The sequence below is a fragment of the Macrobrachium nipponense genome, chromosome 3 (genome assembly GCF_015104395.2).
Source record: "Macrobrachium nipponense isolate FS-2020 chromosome 3, ASM1510439v2, whole genome shotgun sequence".
Classification (NCBI taxonomy): domain Eukaryota; kingdom Metazoa; phylum Arthropoda; class Malacostraca; order Decapoda; family Palaemonidae; genus Macrobrachium; species Macrobrachium nipponense.
The window spans coordinates 4,865,768-4,886,582 of NC_087202.1; the positions used below are offsets into that span (position 1 = coordinate 4,865,768).

The window sequence follows — 20,815 nt, forward strand, 5'->3', positions numbered from 1 at the left end:
ATGTCTGCTTCTGCCAAAGATATATCTCTTTTAGATAGAGTGGTTCGTGGTTGTAGATTGCAGTTTTTTAATAAAAGCTGTTATGACTTGGACCATCGCCGGATGGTCTCTTGTTTGTCGCTTTTCCATAATTTGCTTTTTAATAAAGACCTCTCACATTCACAGTTGATCCCTGATCCCCTTATTCTGCCGAGAGCAGCCAGATTCGCTGAACAGCAGAAGCACCAATATGCAGTAAATGTGTTTCACTGTCGGACTGCTCAGTTCCAGAGTCCTTTATTCCTTTACCCATTGGGCTGTGGAAGTCTCCCTGAGGATGTCGTGCAATTGGAACATCAGAATTTCAAGCAGAGATGCAGTGCATTACTACCCTAATGCTATTCTCTTATTTTTTTTCTTTTTAATAAGTGAGATCTCATCGTTCTGTATTTCCCTCTACCTTCTCTTACCTCCTATTATGCACCATTTTTTTGGAAGCTTGAATTTCAAGTCAGAGCCCCCTTTGGTGGCTTGTGATATTTGAATGGGTTCTATCTCCTGAATAATAATGATATAATAATTTAAAAATCCTCATAGTAGCACGAGTCTTCAAATGGGGAAAGAAACCTCCAGTTATGTAAATGTACATATATTTAATAATAATAATAATAATAATAATAATAATAATAATAATAATAATAATAATAATAATAATAAATAATAATAAAAATGATAGTGATTATGACCTTCAGACCGTTTATACTATTCTATGTTAACCTAGTATTTTGCTTCCTTTAGCGCTGGATAACCTTAAGGTCCTAGTTCTTGCGTGTGACCCAAATTTTCGTACATCAATCCGTCCATAACTGAATGCAATTGTAAGTGAAAATATTCATGCCGGCATCATTATTTCAGGGAGGCGTCGATGGTTCAGAAGCGTCTCTCACAGCCTACGTCCTCATATCTCTTCTGGAAGGGAATCTAACCCAGGACGTCCAGGTCATAGCAAACGCCGTCGCTTGCATCACCACAGCCACCACAAGTAGTAGCACCTATATCAAGGCCCTGACGGCATACGCTCTCTCCTTGGCGGGCGACAGCAGCGCCGCTGCTACGCTCATTTCAGATGTGTACAACAGTTTTGACATCAGGAATTCCAGGTCTGTCTCAGGCTCTGACGTTGAAGCTGCCGCCTACCTCCTTCTGGCCATGCTGAATGAAAGTCCAGGATCATACGCTGCCTGGGCACTTGATATTACTAAGCTTATATCAACTTATCACAATGGACAGGGAGGATTCGTCTCGACACAGGTTAGTTCTCTTGTTCAGTCGGGGCAGTGATGAATGGTCGAGTGACTTACTCATTGAAGGTTATCTGTACAGAATTTTAATAGTAAGTGCAATTAAGCTTTTCTTGATGGTCAGTTTAAAAAAATACTAATTCACACGCATTCTCTTGACATTTTCGTTTAATTGACTTTCATGTAGCGATGTGAAACTTACAAATATAAATAGAGGATAAGAAAGCAGCGATCTTCCAAATCATGAAATTAAAATGAACTCACAGTAAGTGCAAGTAAACTTTTCTTATTTAATAGTAAATTTTAAAAATCCTAATTCGCACGCATTCTCTTGGCATTTTCGTTTCATTTTCTTCCATGAAATTAAAATATCTTGTATTCAGTGAAATGACATTTACTGACACTTCCATTTTCGACAGGACACAGTGGTTGCTCTGCAGTCCTTCGCAGCCTTCAGCGAAGCCTTCTCGCCCACAGGAACAGACCTCACCATATCAGTCACTGCTGGAAGTCAGTCGTTTGATATCGTCATAAATTCAGAGAACAGCCTTGTCCTGCAGACTAGCTACATCACAGGCGATCCACCATTCAACGTCACAGTGACTTCGTCTGGGAGTGGATGCGCTCTTGTTACGGTAAGTTTCCGAAGTACATACACACATATACTTGCATGTACTATGTATGTATACATAGTTTTAAGGCAAGTACTGTGCTATTTATGTTGTTTCAATCTTCACTTCTCCGAGTAGCAAAACGTTTTAGGACAACTATTACTAATGAAATGTATTTTTTTTTTTTTTACAATAGCAGAGTTCATTTTGATAGCTTTAATACTACGTAGTTTAAGAGATTTAACCAATAGAGCGTTTATGAACAAATGCTTTATTTCATTTGATTTTGCTTGCCAACTATTACCAATGAAATGTATTTTTTTGACAATAACAGAGGTCATTTTGATAGCTTTAATACCTACTAGTAGGAGATTTAATCAATAGAGAATTTATGAGCGAATGCGTTATTTCAGCTATTATACACCTTTTCAATAAGAAAGTACAAGAGCATAAAATTGATTCTCAGATGCAGCATTTTTTACTTCTATTCTTAAGCTAATTTATGCTACTTAAAACATCAGGTTACCCACAAATACAACGTCTATGAAGAGCCAGAGAGCTCTGCTTTTGCAATGTCTGTCAAGACAGACCGAGAAAGGTGCTCCTCTATCAGTTCCCTGCAAATTTGTGCTTCCTACGTCAAGGAGGACTCCGTATCCAACATGGCTGTGATGGAGGTCGACCTCCAAACAGGATACTCGGCAGATGAGGACGACTTGAGAGGTCTCGTCGCTCAACAAGTCATCAAGCGTTATGAGGTAATTTAGGTGATCAAAATTGTTCGCCCTGAAAACCTTCCAATTTAGTCAGATATGAACTATAGTAGATTCACATCGACCGTGCATTTGATGTCTAGGCCAGTCTGTTACGACGCTCCTGATTGGCTGCTGATAAGTCAATCACAGGACTGTAAACTCAGTCTCTCTCGAAAGTTCACATAGGTAGGATGTATATTCCACCTCTCCTGGAGCGGATACTTATGAAAGGACGTGTTAGCCGCAGGAGAAGTAGAACATAGATCCTACCCATGTGAACTCTCGAGAGAGACTGAGAGTTTCAAGCCCTGTGATTGGGTTATCAAATGCACGGTTGATGTGAATCTACTATAGTTACGATCCACTGCTTACAAACTAGCGGCTTTTCAGATCTGGAATTGCTCGTAAGTACAATATGGCATGTATGCGCCTCAGTGGCGTGGTCGGTTTGGTCTTGGCCTGCCACCTCGGTGCCCGTGAGTTCGATTCTCGGGCATTCATTGAGGGGTCAGAGATGTTTATTTCTGGTGATAGAAGTTCACTCCCGACGTGGTTCGAAAGTCACGTATTTAAAGCCGTTGGTCCTGTTGCTGAATAACCAAAAGTTCCATGCAACGTGAAAACACCATACGTACAAACAAACAAACAATATAGCATATATATAAAGTCAATACATACAGTAGTGTATATTTTTTCATCCTAACACACAATTCACTCTATTTATATGCTACTGTATTTTATAGAGTACTTTATTAAAACCTAGATAAATTGTGATAATGATAGGACACTTCATAGAGTACTTTGCTAGTACAAATAATACATAAAACCTAAATAAATTGCGATGATAATACAGTTCAGTACAGCTGTATTTCTTTTCTTTTCTTTTTTTTTTTACTTTTTTTTCATTACATCGTATATGATGCAATAACAACATTTGGATCCTGATTCACATATATATAAAGCTCTTTCTGGAAGAGAAAGCCCCTGGGCCATCAATTTCCCTTTAAACTTCTTTAAAGAAGAAGCTCTACTTCTTAGTGTTCTTCTGTTCGTTGCATTTCTTCCAGCTCCATTGGGTCTTCACTCGTCAACTCCTCTGAATGACACTCGAACAGCTATGGAAGGTCTCCTTATTCCAGTTCCGTTAGGTCCTCATTCGTCAACTCCTTCTGAAGAGACTCAAGCAGCTCTTCAAAGTCCTCTTCCTCTAAGTCAGGCTTTAACTCTCACTTATGTCAGGGAAACTGTTAACGATTCCCTTTGCTCCTCTTCCTGATCAAATGATTCGAAATCGTTGACAAACTTTGGGTATATGACCTTCCATGCTCCATTCATGTCAATGTCACTTAATTCACCCCGTGCAGCAGCAATATTCTTTATGCAATTGTAAATGTAGCAACCCTTCCAAAAGTCCTGTAAGGTCGCACCTCCTTCAATAGTTCCTCACTGGTCGAGCCGGCTGCGTATTCGCCTACCAATCTGGTACCCCGAGGAATGTATTTCTGTTGATGAGAAATTCATTTCTCGATATAATGTGGTTCTGATCCCACAATAAGCTGTATAGGTCCCATTGCTAAGTAGCCAATTAGTTCCCAGCAACATGAATAAAAATCTAATCATTCGGGCCAGCTTTTGGAGAGCTTTCAATCAGCTCAGTAGTCTGGTTAAAATAGATATACTTACTTAACATTCTTTAATGGTTGTCTGTATGTTTGGCGAGTGTGATAATAATTTTCACATCCGGTAGAAAATCATCCAAGCAGGGTTGGCAATGATTAAATCAAACTGATTTAATCAAGTCATTAAACCTTTGATTTTTTCATTCAATAATCATGATTTTTTTATTTATTTATTTTTTATTTGAAAGCAAACAAGTTCATACTTTAAGCCGGTTCTGGTAACCTAAAAGATAAATCAATAGTAATTCTGTTATAAAATACATTTTCAGGAAAAAAAAGGATTGGAATCACATCTAACAAATCACAAAATCAAATAAGTAAAAACAATCAAGTAAATCACTTTTTTTTTTTATTATAAAAAAATCACCAACCCTGCATCCAAGTGCGTGGGTGACCAGGGGCGTCGTCCAAAATTAAGAGAATCTTGAAAGGAACCCCATTTTCGCAGCAGTACAGCTTGACTTCGGGGACAAAGTGATGGAAAAGACCAGTCTTCAATACAGCAGGAGTCACCAGGGGTAGATTAGGGGTTGGGAACTTTTTGTGTGTGTTTTTTTTTTTTTTTTAGTGCCTGCGGATTTGCTTGAAGTCTCCAGCAATAAAGTTAGCCTATCCTTCGTCGACTTCAACCGTGACATCGCCTTCTCTTCATGGCTGATGTATGTTTTATCTGGCATGTTTTGTTCCCAGAGTTGCCCTGTCTCATCAATATTAAAAACTTGCTGAGGGCTGTAACTACTATCCGTTATTTCCTTGAGCATCTTCGGATTTTATAGGCTGCTGGTTTGTTGGCACTCACTGCGCTGAATGGCCTTAGTTTCCCCAGTGCTTGGCATAATGCCAAAAGTCCATATAAATCGAGTGTCAAGGTTAAAGTTAAATCCACAAAATTAACAATAGGTTATATGGAAAAAACAATAAAACAATTACATTTAATTAACAAAACTTAACATATCAAAACATTACCAATTAATTAACATAAACAAAATAATAATAAACTGAATATTCTGCCCAATACCAAATCCAAAATATCATATGGTATAATAACCGTACTCACCAATGATCAGGAAGAATGTTCTTAACAAGCGCTTACGAGGCAGGAGCTGGGACGAGACACAGGTGGCAAATAAGCCAGAGCGAAGGAAAACGTGTGGGGGGGATGGGGAGAGAGGGGGAGTAAGGAGAACGAAACAGGAGGGGGAATCAGAAGGTAGGTTTTACAAGGATACTGGAGAGCTACATTTTAACTTAATTTCAAGATTTCGTACTTATTACGAAAGAAGGTTACCATTAGTTACTTATTTATGTATATACAATATGTACACGGATCCGTTTAATTAATGAAGAAGGCCGGTACTTGACATCTCCTCCCCGCTGAAGAGATCGTAACCTATGAAGGTACGATATTCCCTGGTATACGGGTGTTCTTGACAGTGCATCAGCTATACGATTGTCTTGACCACGAATGTGCTGAACACTGATATTGAAGTTTTGCAAGTAGAGAGACCATCTTAAAAAAAATTTTCTGGTTCAACATTTCGAGCTCTGTTCAAGAAGACGAGGGGGTTGTGGTCGGTGTACACAGTAATGGGGTTATTTGTGGAAACGTAGACTTCATATTTCTGCAAGGCTTGTACTATAGCTAGGAGTTCTTTCTCCACAGTAGATAGCGACCTTTGGTGCTTCTTCAACCTGCATGAATAGTAAGACACAGGGTGAAGCAAGTTAGTTTTCAGGCTCTCTTGTAGGAGGACAGCACCAACACCGTAGTCACAATGCATCTACCTGGAGAACAAAAGGTTTTGAAGGATCAGGAGTTGTTAATACCTGGTTTACAGCAAAGTAGGCTTTTGATCTGTTGAAGGAGTCTTGACAAGATTCATCCCATACGAATTAGTCTTGGTACTAGTCAAGTTTATCAACGGATGAGCTACATTACTGAAATTCTTGCAAAATCTACGGTAATAAAGGAAGTCATTCCAATGAATCTCATACTTCTTTTCTGTTTGTAGGTACGGGATAATTAATATAGCTTCTATATTAGTGGTTTTAGGCAAGATTTCCCCGCTTCCAATAACATGTCCCAAGTACTTTACACGAGCTTTAGCAAAGTTTGATTTAGCAAGATTTATTGTTAAACCCAACCTTGCTAAATCTATCAAGAAGTGCTTTAAGTTTACAAAGATGTTCCTCCCATGTGTCATATACTAAACAGAATGTCATCCAAGTAACCGTAAACACCATCCAGATCTCTTATGACATTTATTATTCTCTGAAATGTGGCAGGTGCGTTGCACAGACCAAAAGGAAGTCTTTCATATTGGAACAACCAAAGGGAGTAATAAAGGCGACATCTCCTTCGCTCTCCCTGACAATGGGACTTTATAATAACCCTTCAGCATATCGACTTGGGTTAAATATTTCGACTTACAATGGAGTCCAGTATATCATCAATACGTGGCAGGGGATAACTGTCTTTTATGGTTACCGAATTTAATTTTCTATAGTCTGTACATAACCTGACCTTACCATTAGACTTGGGCACTAGTAAGGCAAGGAGAAGCCAAAAGGAGACTTGCTAGGCACAGCAAGTTTATGCTTCAGTAGATACTCTACCTCTTCTTGCATTACCTTCCGTTTTTCAAAGTTGGTTCGATAGTAGTTTTGTCGGTATAGGACGAGTTCCTGGCAATAACTCAATGTCGTGAGAAATAACACTGCATTCTCGGGGATTATCACTGCATACATCTTCATACTGTCGTAGCAGATTCTTAATATCACACCGTTGCTCCTCATTTAGGTGCTGTAAGATACTGCGGAAGAGATTCTAAGATTTCTTTATTAGAACAAGTCAGCCCAAGATGGGATTTCATTTAGGCCTAAAGAATTTACATCCTTTAAGGTGGTGGACTTTTGTTTTACAATATCTGTGTCTCTGGAACAAAATAGAGCAGCAGAGGAATCGGCATGATATTCTTTAAGCATATTGACATGGACTAACTGAGTGCTTTTACGTCTATCTGGAGTTTTTATGATACAATTCTGATTATTTAAACGTTTCTGTATAACATAAGGGCCAGAAAACTTACTTTTAAAAGGCAGAACCAGTAATGGGATAGAAGGCCAAGACTAAATCTCCCACATTAAACTTCCTATCTTTACTGTTTTTATCATACCCTAATTTTCATCTCTTCTTTGATTTTTACACAAGTTGTTTTAGGGCAAATTTAGAATCTTATTAATATTTCCTTTAATTTCTGTAGGTAAATGACTACTGTTATAGCCCTCTACGTTATACTTGTCAAGTAACTTAACTATAACTACTTGTAAAGGACCACGTACTTTACAGACCGTATAGCATTTCAAAAGGGGATACACCTAGAGACTCAGAAGGTACTTCCCTAATTACAAAATAGTAAATAGTCTATGCCTTCATCCCAATCAGATTCAGATTCAATACAAATTTCCTAAGCAACGACTTTAAAGTCTGATGATGCCGTTCTAATGCTCCCTGAGATTCGTGTGATAAGGAGATGAGAGACACTGTTTTTTATACACAAACTATTCAGAGTTTTCTGAAAAACAGCACTAGTAAAATTGGTACCCCTATCACACTGGATTTCCTTAGGAAACCCGTAAGTTGTAAATACTTTGAGTAAGTGGTTAAGAACATTTTTAGAGGAAATATTCTTGACTGGAAGTGCAATAGGAAATCGTGAGGTAGGGCACATTATAGTCACAAGATATTGATTACCTTTCTTTGTCTTAGGCAGTGGACCTACACAATCTAGGATAATTCGATGGAAAGGGCCAATGAGGTACAATAATAGGATTCAAAGGTGCCTTTGGTATAACCTTATTAGGTTTACCGGCAATTTGACAAATATGACAATGTTTAATGAAATTTACAACATCCGCCTTCATTTTAGGCCAGAAAAATCATATGCTAATCGGTTGTAAGTTTTAGTAATTCCAAAATGTGAATAAACATTATGAGCGAGCTCCAATAAATCTTTACGTAAATCATGAGGAACTATTAACTGTTCTCTGTCACTCCAGGTTTCATCATTACCCAGCCTAGGTGGTCTATATAACCTGAAGAGTACATCATCCTTAAAGTAATATCCAGGTACCTTTTCCTTCCTTAATTTCTCCAATGCCCTATTGCACTTCCAGTCAAGAAGGTATTTCACTGTTTAGTACTGGCTCCAGGGGGTTAATTACAGTCAACCCCCGAAAAATAACGACCCTCTAGGCGTTCTCAGGCCCGGGGTTTCGGGTCGCCTCAGGCGATGTGACGTCATCATAGAAAACGGACCGTTCTCTTCCTGATGGCGATGGCAAACTACACCCCTATACCTATGAAACTTAAACCAAAGACTTCTATCGGTTTAAAGTTTTCCTGTTCCCCTAATTACGACTCCGCATGTGATGTCATTTTCAATAAGTTGAAAATAAATGAAAAAGACATACGAGGATTTCAGAATATACCAAATAACAGAGTTGCTGTGAAATTTCTTGAGGCCAATGTTTTTGACGTCTTTATACGAGAGTATGAAGACAAAGTGATTAATTTTGGTGATGGGGAAAAGGCCCTAGTAATTAATTTGAGCAGTGTATATACTTATGTATCAGTACGTTATGCACCCTTTGATTTGGAAGACTCCCTTTTAACTAGTGTCCTCAGCCAGTATGGAAAAGTCCTCCATCTAAGACATAACACTTTTTTCTATGGGAGGCGAGTGGTCTGCTAAATGGAACACGCACTGTGAAAATGGAAATAAAGAAAAACATCCCATCCTCCATAAATATCTGTGGTTATAATGTTGTTTTTCTGTACAATGGACAAAAAAAGACGTGTTACAAATGCGGAAGAGACTCTCACATGGCAGTTAATTGTAACATGGATAGTGAACCGAAGTTAAATATTTTCAATTTGAATGACTTTCCAGCAATGCCTGGTAAGGATTCTGGTAAGGGCGATGTTCCTGACGGAAATGGAACTAATGATATCAGCATGCGGAAAAAATAATGAAGGAAATGCGGAGCCACCATCTGATGAAATTAATGCTGGCAATGACAAACGCGAAATCTAGCATCCTTGATAAAGACCAGATGGGTAATGTATGCGTAGTAGTAGAACAACTTGTAACTTTTCCTTTATCCGAAAGTGTTGATTATGTTATTGGAGACCCAATTGAAATAGAAGATAAATCACAAGACTTGGATTGTAATGTTTCAACAATAATGATGATATAAAAAAGGATACTGACAGTGGACAGTGATATCTTTGCAATAAAAAGTGCACCCGAAGGTGCTTCTCAAGTAATGGAAATAAACTGATGATGAAGGACCTCGCTCACAAGACGAACCTCGTGTTCCTTACACTATTGGGAGTCTCTCTCCCGTTGATGATGATAAAAATGAAGAACTGGACAGTCTTGAAGAAATTGTTGTAGCGGCTTCAGTGTATAGGAATGATGAATCTTGTGGATGATATGCCAGAAGAATGTGATATGATTCAGAGGTAAATAAAGAAAGTGATATTGAAGATGATTTGGAAAATGATGATAAAGGTTCAAACATGATGTCAGAAAGTCAGGTAGGAATTAGACCTAGAAACTGTAGGTAAATTAAGGTTCACTAAAGGAAAATCCACCAAAGAAAAAAGGAGGGAAGCAAAAATGAATGGGAAAGGTAGGTTGTCAAAGAAAAAGAAAATTAATTGTTTAATTTTCAGTGATATAATGGCCTTTCTGTTGCCACTTTAAATATTAATGGCTTAAATGAGGTAAATAAGCAAATGAAGGTTGTGTCTCTTATCATGTACTATAAAATTGATATCCTGTTAATTCAAGAGCATAATGTTAAAGATTTTTCAGTTTTGAGTTATCTCGCTCATTTTACAAGTATAGTGTTTAATCCATCAATCAATTTAAAAGGAGGTACAATGATATGTATAAATAATAAAACAGTGTACAAAACTTTTAACTAAGGAAATGGACACTAATGGAAGAATTGTGGGTGTAAGAATATGTTACAATAAATGTATTATACCTGTCCTAAATGTGTATGCTCCGTCTGGTACAAGTAAATCTGCAGAAAGGGAAGACTTCTTTAGAAATGAAATTTTGTACTACCTGAGACATAATAATGATTATCTAATCTTTTGGGGTGGACTTCAACTGCATAACAAGCACAAGAGATTGTAGTAATAATAACAAAGCCTTGTTGTCTAAGTCTATGAGTACTCTTGTGAAAAACCTTGCCTTGAAAGACAATTACAAATTCTCAAACAGAATACCAGAGTACACTTATATACGTGAAAAACTATGAATCAAGGATAGATAGGATGTATACTGTCAAGTTATTTGATAATATAATATCTGCTGACACTGTTCCAATAAGTTTTTCAGACCACAGTAATGGTTGTTTTGAGGCTAAGAATTAACACGCATGTAATTTGCACAGGGTATTGGAAGTAGTTAAATGTGAAAGTTTTAGATTCTGATGAAACTGATGGAAATTTTATGCATGTATGGCAGTGTATAAAGCAGAAAAAAGGTACATTTGATAACATACTTGTATGGTGGGACTGGGCAAATTACAGTGTAAAACATTCTTTGTCAAATTATGTAAAAAGATATCACAAGAAAAGTATGGCTTGCTGAACTTGCTACAAACAAGATTACGGCATCTTTATGACAAACTACAAAACTAGTGTAAATTATGACAATATTAAGCTTCTCAAAAATAGAATTTGTGACATCCAGAATGAAATTTTAGAGGGTATAAAGATAAGAGCCAAACTAAATGATCTTACAATGGGTGAAAAAATGTCTGCACATCTACTTGGTGCTGAAAAAAAGAAAAATCATACTAGCATTACCAGCATAAAACAACCAGATGGTTCCATTATAGAAAGTACAGAGGAATATCTGCTTTTATTCAAGAGCATTTTGAAAGATTATTTAGTATGGTCTCAGGTCAGGAAAAAAGTAAAGACTATTTTCTTAGCTTCTGTAATTCTAGTTTGGACCAAGATGTACATTTGTTGAGCAGAGATTTAGAGGAAGCTGAGGTTTTCGATGCTGTCAAGAGTATGTGTAAATAAATCACCTGGATATGACGGGCTTCCTATAGAATTCTACAAAAAGTTTTTGGTGTATAATAAATCTGATATAATGGAGGTGTTCAAATTCATTGCAACTATGAAATGCATGTCAGATAGTCAATCCTTAGGTATAATAAATTATTAGCTAAAACAGGAGATTTATCCGTGGTGGAAAACTGGAGACCTATAACCCTACTGAATGTGGACTATAAAATCTTTGCTAAAGTTTTAGCAACAGATTGAGATGTGTTACTGAGAAGATTATCTCCCCGGAACAATATTGTGCAGTGAAAGGAAGGTCAATTGTGAATTGTAATAATACGATTCGAGATGTAATTTTTCATGCAAAACAAAACTGTCTAGATTTGGCAATCTTAAGCTTAGATTGGTCTAAAGCCTTTGATAGGGTAAATATGGATTTTGTTTTTAAAAATAATGAAGAAATTTGGTTTACAGAGGAATTTGTGGACCTAGTTCGAGTTTTGTATAAGGATTGTAAAAGTCGTATTTTGTAAATGGGTTTATTAGTTCCCCCTTTAGTATTAAAAGATCTGTAAGACAGGGCTGCCCCCGATGTCAATGCTGTATATTGTATATTTCAAGAACCTTTATATAGGGCAATGAAGAGTAACACAAGATAATAGGGCCAAGCCTACCTAACAGTGTAAATATATGTCTGCAGGGTTATGCAGATGATTTATCTATGATTTTGTCAACTGATGATTCAGTTAGAGAGTGCTATGAAGAAATACAATTGTTTGAAATTGCGACAGGTGCACAGCTAAACAAGGACAAAACTGATATAATTGGGTTTTGGTAAATGGGAGAACCGAAACACCTGGCTCTCAGTTGGTTAAAAAACTGTTGAAAGTATAAAAATTCTTGGTATGGTTTATTATAATGATTTTGAGATGACGTGTGAAGAGAATTGGTCTCGCCTTGCTAAAAATATTGAAATATCAGTAGCTATGCTTAGTCCAAGACAACTGTCTATTTTCCAGAAGGCTATTATTATTAATTCTCTAGTTTTTGTCCAAAGTTTTGGTAATATTTCTCACACCTTGCCTCCATCAAAAAAATACATTGCTCAAATAAATATGCATATTTTCCGGTATGTCTGGAGGGGTACTTACCATCCTGTAAGCAGAGAGAGACTTTGTTTGTCTAAAGAAAAAGGTGGATTGGGAATAATAAATGTTTTTTTTAAATAATTAGCGATTTTCAGTTCGACAGCTTTGAGTGATATTAAAAAGGATATAGGTTTGAGCAATTTCTATTGCAAGATGAGAATAAGCTTCTTGTTAGATTTGAAGGAAATTAATGAGATTTCATTTTTATCAACATCATTTTTACTAGTAGCAATTGATGTCATCAGGAAAGTTTCTCGGCATGAAAAATTCCCAAACTTGAATAGTAAAGACTGCTATAAATTTATAAGGTCAGAAAATGCACCAAAAATTGAAGAGAGTTATCCACTTTTGGACTGGGGAGGGAAATGGTATGGGAGAGCATAAACAAACCTTTCATTGGTATCATGGAAAGGAGTTTGCCTTTAAATATGCACATGGAACCTTGGCGACCAAACAACCGGCTAAAAATGTTAAATATCAAAAACAGTGATAGATGTGATCATTGTGAAGATGTTGAATACACCTGCATATTTTTTACTTTGTAGTCACATAAAAACATCATTGGAGTATTTCAAAAGTGTGCTATTCAATACTTGTAAAATAAATAGAGATAATGTTTTGAAAACATTAATGTTTAGTTTCAATTATAGGACTAAAAAGGATCTTAATAGTGCCACTGTATTAATTGTAGGGTATTTATATGCTGTTTGGGTTAGTAAAAAGAAACATTACACAAAAGAGGAAACAGATGCCTTTATAAAAGCAAATTTTGTTATGATAGGTGGCTATTAAAGAACAATTATTTCAAAGAAAAGAATAAAAAAACAAAAAATATTTTCACAATAGAGTACATTAATTACTGTTTTTAAATAGCCAGTATTAATTTTGTAAGTAATATCACAATTAATATATAGTGTTAAGGAAAAAAAGTTTTAAAGTCTAGTTAATTAATAATAAAAATAAAATCCAGTAATTTGTAAATATTAAGTAGGTGTTACAATTTGTAATATTTTGTAATATTTTGTTTTGTATACCTTACTTATGTAAATGACATGTATATTTTTCTAATAAAAGTTAAAAAAAAATATTAGGTTTACGGCAATTTGACAAATATGACAATGTTTAATGAAATTTACAACATCCGCCTTCATTTTAGGCCGAAAAAATCATATGCTAATCGGTTGTAAGTTTTAGTAATTCCAAAATGTGAATAAACATTATGAGCGAGCTCCAATAAATCTTTACGTAAATCATGAGGAACTATTAACGGTTCTCTGTCACTCCAGGTTTCATCATTACCCAGCCTAGGTGGTCTATATAACCTGAAAAGTACATCATCCTTAAAGTAATATCCAGGTACCTTTTCCATTCCTTTCTCCAATGCTTGCTTATAAACACCCTTTAAAGTTGGATCTTCTCTCTGTAACTTTACAAGGCTTTCTTGTTCATTTGTACTTTATCTGCGAGGTTGGGTACACTTACTTTCACTCGATCATTATTAACCATACTGCGGTCGTCACATTAACACAACCCTCCACTTTTGACTCCTTTTCATTTTCCTCTTTTTCGCACTCACGATCTCTTTCATTCTCACTTCCTCTATTATTCCAGGAGTTTCATACATTATCAGATTGGGTAACAACAGTTCTCCAGCAAGATCGTTACCAAGTAACACTTGTACATTTGGCAAGGGGAAATTCCCTTCTCTAACAGCCATTTTTACTTTACTAGTTAGAGAACAGGACAATCCATGAACACTTCTGTAAGCGGCAATAGTTTAGCGTCAGTTAATCCCTGACTATGACATTTTCATCAAGCAATGTGGAGATTTGGAACAAAACACTTAATTAAAATGCTTTGGTTTGAACCTGTATTCCTTAACATTCTTACTTTAATGGGTTTATCACTACTGTGCAATGATTGTACCGTTACAAATGAATTTTTTCAAACAAATTCTTATCCTGTGATACGCAATGCATTGCAGATTCTTTTACCGGCGTCTGATTTGTATCCTGGGAACACCTTAACTGGAGCTCTGTTTTCAGTCACTTTTCCCTCTTACATGCAGGATTCGGACAATTACTAATCATGTGGCCTTCCTTCTTACAATAATTGCAAAACAAACCCCTATAAGTCTTCCCATCTTTATCACCCAGCGGTTCTGCTCTATGTTGTTTTAGATTACCCAGACTGCCTTTATGTATTAATGAATAGTTATCAGCCAAAACAGCTGCCTTTTTGAGATCCTTCTCTTCCTTATCAGCTATATACAACATGATATTTTGAGGGAGAAGTCTCTTAAATTCCTCAGTTACAATGAGATTAATTAATTCCTCATAAGTAAACTACATCTTCTGAGTCAAGCCACTTCTTAAACAACCTTAATTTTTCTGCAGCAAATTCAGTCCAAGTCTTAATATGGGCTTAACATAATTACGAAACTTTGACGATAACCTTCACTAGTTACAGCATATGCATCTAAAAACAGCTTTTTTGATTACCATATAGCTCAATTCACCTACCAGACTACCAACAACAGTGGCAGCCTTTCCGACCAACTTAGGCTTAATGAGCCACACCCATTGTTCAAGAGGCCATTTTCATGTAAGAAGCCAAGTCTTCGAAATTCTTAAACACGTCAACTTCAGTCTCATCGAACTTAGGAACTAACATTGATGCATCTAGTCAATCAAATTTCATTGGTTGTCTAGCTTCTAGTTTCTAATTCTTGCTTTTTATTTTCCATAGCTAACCTGATTTTACTCTCTTCCATTTGCTGAGCTAACTGAGCTTCATAGTCTAATTTAGCTTGAATAAACTCCAATTCCTTTTGCTGTCTTTCTAATAAAACCTCAGTTTCCTTTTGCTGTCTTTCTAATATAGCCTGATTTTCTATTTCCAACTGTCTCTTTTTCTTCTCTAGTTCAGCATTTATGGTTTCTCTTTTCATTTGCTCTAACTGAATAGCCAGCTTCATATACTCTACATCCGATGATTTATCACCCACGTCTACGATATATTTGCTGCCCTCAGAAAACTATTCCACTAGGTCTTCACTTATACAATGCTGTACTATGTAATTACGTACTACATCCTTCTTTGCATTAGGAGGAAGAGCTACCCCAAATTTAGCTGCTAACAACAAAAGTTCATTCTTATTAGCGACAACAATGGAAGTCAGGTGTGACGCTGGGTCACTATGAAAATCATCAACACTAAAGAGCGGCATTTTGAGTTAAGAGCGTTCACCTGTTAGTAACCACTTGTAAACAATTGCTACTTCTGAAAGTAGGATATATAGTCTACACCATATACTGTGTAAACACTAAGTCATAATAAATGTGCACAATGGAAACTGGGAAGCGAATTCTGAAGTTAACACCTCTGAAAAGAATGCTTCGGACAAGGATAATTAGTTATACCGAGCATTTACACGAACTACCCATGTCGACGGCCGCTAAGCAAAATATGTTATTCCTTATGATTTTCCGCTGAATGCTCCAAATACAACGAAAGTGGTTAATCAGTGCTCAAGACCCGATTATAAACTATATTGGCTTAGTTACAACCGTAATTAAAGTTTAAAGACACTTGAGGTCGATGGTGGCTCGCGGACAGAACAATAGAGATACCTCGTTAGCACTAAAAATAAAGCTTACTCTAAAAGGATTACGGTATCACTGTTGAAACATCACTGAATTACTTGCGCACTGTAACATTAATACTCAACACATGATAATCATATCCCACGATCAGAATACAAAAATCATATCCCACGATCAGAATACAAAATGTTACGTTGAAATGGATTTGGGCAGAATTTAATTTTAAATTTAGAGATCCCGGTCAGGCCCCCATTTGTCAAGGTTCAAGTTAAATCCACAAAATTAACAATAGGTATATGGAAAAAACAAAAAACAATAAAAACAATTACTTTAATTAACAAAACTTAACATATCAAAACATTACCAATTAATTAACATAATAAACTAAATATTCTGCCCAATACCAAATCCAAAAAAAAAAAAAATATCATATGGTATAATAACCGTACTCACAATGATCAGGGAAGTTCTTAACAAGCGCTTACGAGGCAGGAGCTGGGACGAGACACACAAGTGGCAAATAAGCCAGAGCGAAGGAAAACGTGTGGGGGGGATGGGGAGAGAGGGGGAGTAAGGAGAACGAAACAGGAGGGGGAATCAGAAGGTAGGTTTTACAAGGATACTGGAGAGCTACATTTTAACTTAATTTCAAGATTTCGTACTTATTACGAAAGAAGGTTACCATTAGTTACTTATTTATGTATATATACAATATGTACACGGATCCGTTTAATTAATGAAGAAGGCCGGTACTTGACACGAGTCTTCTCCATCAATATTTTGAGTGTTTTTCTTTTTATTATGGTTTGGCTTCGATGGTGGAGGACTTGTTGAGGATATAAAACTCACATTAAGGTAATGCAACTTTTGTAATGACCACAGTCATCGATGCTGGGAATATTGATCCTATCAACGACGCTTCCTGATTCACCTTCTTTCATCACAGCATTGAATCCGTGTCTAGATTCTATCAGTGACCAGGACTCCTGCTCTTCTTTGGAGTCTTTCCAAGTCGCTGCAGTGAGTATCTTGGCAGAGTTTAAAATAAATCTAGACAAAATCATTAGGCCACTGTGAGTGCACAGTAAAACCTGCTCCTACAGATAAGTGAGCACAAGATGTCTCTCCTTAGGATGGACTAACAAGTCTTTGAGACATCCTAATCCTTGTAACTCTTTGTAACTTCGGACAGCTTTCCAAAACACGGAAATCACGATTTTCCTATTTCTGTTTTGGCTGATCTAATGCCTTTGGTGGTGGTTATAATGCAGCTCAGTCTGACAACAAACGAAGCAAACAACAACAACAACAGTATGAAAACTCCAACATTCCTTTCTTTGAAACTCTGCAGTCTCTACTTTGCTTTACCAAAAATATTATAGGTCATCGTCTTACAATCTGAGGGCCATTCTGAAAATTTGTGAACCACACAGCTGCAACGGCCTCCGAAAAACAATTGTAATTTGAAGATAAAATTCGAGGTAATGATGTAAATAGGTTGGCAGACTTGAACATCATTTAAGAATATATTTAAATGTTATATTTGATCAACATCAGCATATCCTTTTTACGTTCATTCATTTCAATCTGCATAATTGCTGTATTTTTTTGCAACTGTTTAACTACTGATTATTGTAGCTATTTGAATATGAAGTTATTAGTGTATTTTGAAGGTTACCTGCGATGCCCTAGAAACAGATATAATCGAAGAGGCTGGATTGTGTTCTTCCAGCATCATTGCACAGATTATGAAAAATATAAAGTGGAATCATTACGAGACTTTTATTTGATACCTAGAGACATGAATGTGATTCAACAGTGAGCTCGCGTATTTTATTAGACGAGAAATGAGTTGAAGGTTTTCTCAGAGACATTCTTGGAGCAGGTGTTGAATCAGAAGATAGATTTGTAGACAGACATCTTCCCCAGCATCGGGCTGGTCATGAAAAGAAAGCAGCTGTTTGTTGGAGGATATATACTTTACACTAATGTAATGATTGTGAATACAATATACGATGTTGAGAATCATTCATTCGAAAATAAAACTTTGAACAACTTTGAAAAATCTCAAAACAAAAAAAGTGACCCAATGGCAAATACACTGTTAAAGTATGCAGAAATTGAACTACCTCTGGCTCTAGTAGCTCATAACCTGCACAAGACTGAAAGTGACCTTTTATAATTTATGACATCTATAGTATGTGTGTTTTTACATGTTTGCAGGATATATATATATATATATATATATATATATATATATTATATATATATATATATATATATATATATATATATCAGGCGGCCCGCGGTTAACGACGAAATCATCAACGGCGAATTGGTTTTATGGCGGTCATCAAAAATATTCATAAAAAAATAAGGAAATTTTAAGATTTATTTACGTCGCAAATATCGGTCAGCAGCGCCGCAAGCGCCGGTATGCCTATGGAATAGATAAGTGGTTTAACGGCAATGTTAACCGGTTGAAGGTGCCATTGACCGACAGCCATTCTCCTAAGCATGGTGACGGGAACTAGTTTTTTGTGTGGTATATTGTACTGTCTATAGTACTTGACTCGGAGAACGACCTGCCTGCCGCATGGGTCGGTTGCACACGCAATAACGGCGCAGGAATATTGGCGGATGGTAGCCACAACGGCGGTCTTCGTAGAGCAATTTCCCTCTCTCTTGTTTTTAGTTTATGCTTACTTCATTCATCATGGGTCCTAAGCGTCCAGCTACTAGTCCATGGAAATGACGCCAAGAAGAGGAAGACGATATCGCTGGAGACGATATACGATATCATCAAGCGGTCTAAGAGAGGTAAGACTTTGTTTACTATTCAAAGTTTCCATGTAGGGTCATCAAATCTGGCATGAAAAATTTAATGTAGAAGAACCGTTTCAGACCATAGTAAAGGTTATGCAAATAATTATTAACATTTTTTATTGAGAGTGTTACATACATAGCTATTAGGGTAAACTATCTGCCCATGATGGTGATTTATGCCGTTGCCAGCCGCTCTTCCGAAAATATCGAGATAAAAAAGTGCAAATTTAGCGATCGATCTGTCAATTTATAAATCTTCATGTTTTCATGTTTAAATGTGTATGAAAATGTACATATGTATTACAGATAGGGTAATTTTATTTCTGTACATAAATACAGTATTTACAACTATAATGTACTGTACAGTAGTACTGTACAGTAAATGCTATAGTACTACTGCATAAATAACATTTTACTTGATGAGCGATCGCTAGATTACGGCGCCGTTGACTGGTCTAAGGCGCTGTTAAGCGGTGTAGTGCTCCGAAAGAAGGTGTGCGGCGGCCGTAGACTTTAAAATCGCTCAACGGCGAAAATTGCTCATCGGCGGCGGCCAGGAACGGAACCCCTGCCGTTAACCGAGGGCCGCCTGTATATATATCCTGCAAACATGTAAAACACACATACTATAGATGCCATAAATTAGTAATCAGTTTTTGATGCTCAGATAATAAAATATTCAATGTATCAAAAGCTCTGAATGAAAGGGTCGAGGGAAAGAAACACCAAAGTTAATTACGTCTAGGTTTTTTACCCACTCTCCCTTTTGCCAAAGGAATATCTGAAATAGCAGGGGTGTTATTAGAAATGTGACGCATCCTCGGAGCATATTTGGGCTTTTCAAAAAAGTGTGCATATAGGTACACACACACGCGTTCTCACAAACACACGCACATATTCATATATGTATATATATATCATACAGAACAAGGATAAGTCTGAAGTATAAAAGGCCCATTAAAATGCTCTGGTTTAAAGCCAAGGACTATTTTGGTGGACTAACTCCCACCCTTATCAAGTAGTGAATGACAGAGGGAGTTACATAGCAAAATATATAGTGGGAAATATAAACCTTGGGTGATGCCTAAGAAGGTCACCGCTAAGCCGACGTTAGTTGTGTTAATTGTCTTAATCCGCTTCATCGTTGCCTTAAGGAAGATATGGTCTATCTGGTCAGAGTCCCAGGCTCCATTTGGAAAGGTTGATCCTATTATCTTTTGTATAAAAATGTTTATAATAATATATATATTTTTGTGTGTATATATACACACGAGCACACATTATATATATATATATACATATATATATATATATATATATATATCTATATATATATATATATGAATAACTTGATCACGAAGTATATAAACATGATGCTATGTATAAATAAATAAAGTTTTTTGCCACGAAGGAAAAATGAAAAAGCGAGAAAGCCAAGTACTTTCGGTGTCCTGGTTCCCGGTACCCTAATCGAAGAGGCTGGATTGTGTTCTTCAGCATCATTGCACAGATTATGGAAAATAATAAAGTGGAATCATTACGAGACTTTCCCAGCTCCTTCGACACCGTTATCCACCAGCGACGCTGACCACTTCGAGGAAGTTGGAGAAATTGACCTTGAAGGAGGAAAAAGCCAGATGTGACTAACACTTTTCCCAGCTCCTTCGACACCGTTATCCACCAGCGACGCTGACCACTTCGAGGAAGTTGGAGAAATTGACCTTGAAGGAGGAAAAAGCCAGATGTGACTTGGACTTCTTACAGTATTGCCTTCTGAACGGAGTACACCCTAAGTTCATCAGATTCAAGCTCTAC

The 20,815-nt window shown here is 36.7% G+C and overlaps 2 protein-coding genes across 2 annotated transcripts in view; both read left to right on the top strand.

Annotated features, from left to right (window-relative positions):
* The window catches only part of LOC135222120 (alpha-2-macroglobulin-like), a 31,566-nt gene extending 27,644 nt beyond the window's left edge, over positions 1-3,922 (top strand). The window contains 5 exon segments of the mRNA XM_064260289.1: positions 895-1,290; positions 1,700-1,915; positions 2,413-2,649; positions 3,026-3,122; positions 3,714-3,922. Of these exon segments, the coding sequence (XP_064116359.1) occupies positions 895-1,290; positions 1,700-1,915; positions 2,413-2,649; positions 3,026-3,122; positions 3,714-3,922 (1,155 nt within the window).
* LOC135222122 (alpha-2-macroglobulin-like) overlaps positions 1-20,815 on the top strand; it is a 149,352-nt gene that overhangs the window by 36,486 nt on the left and 92,051 nt on the right. The window lies entirely within an intron of this gene.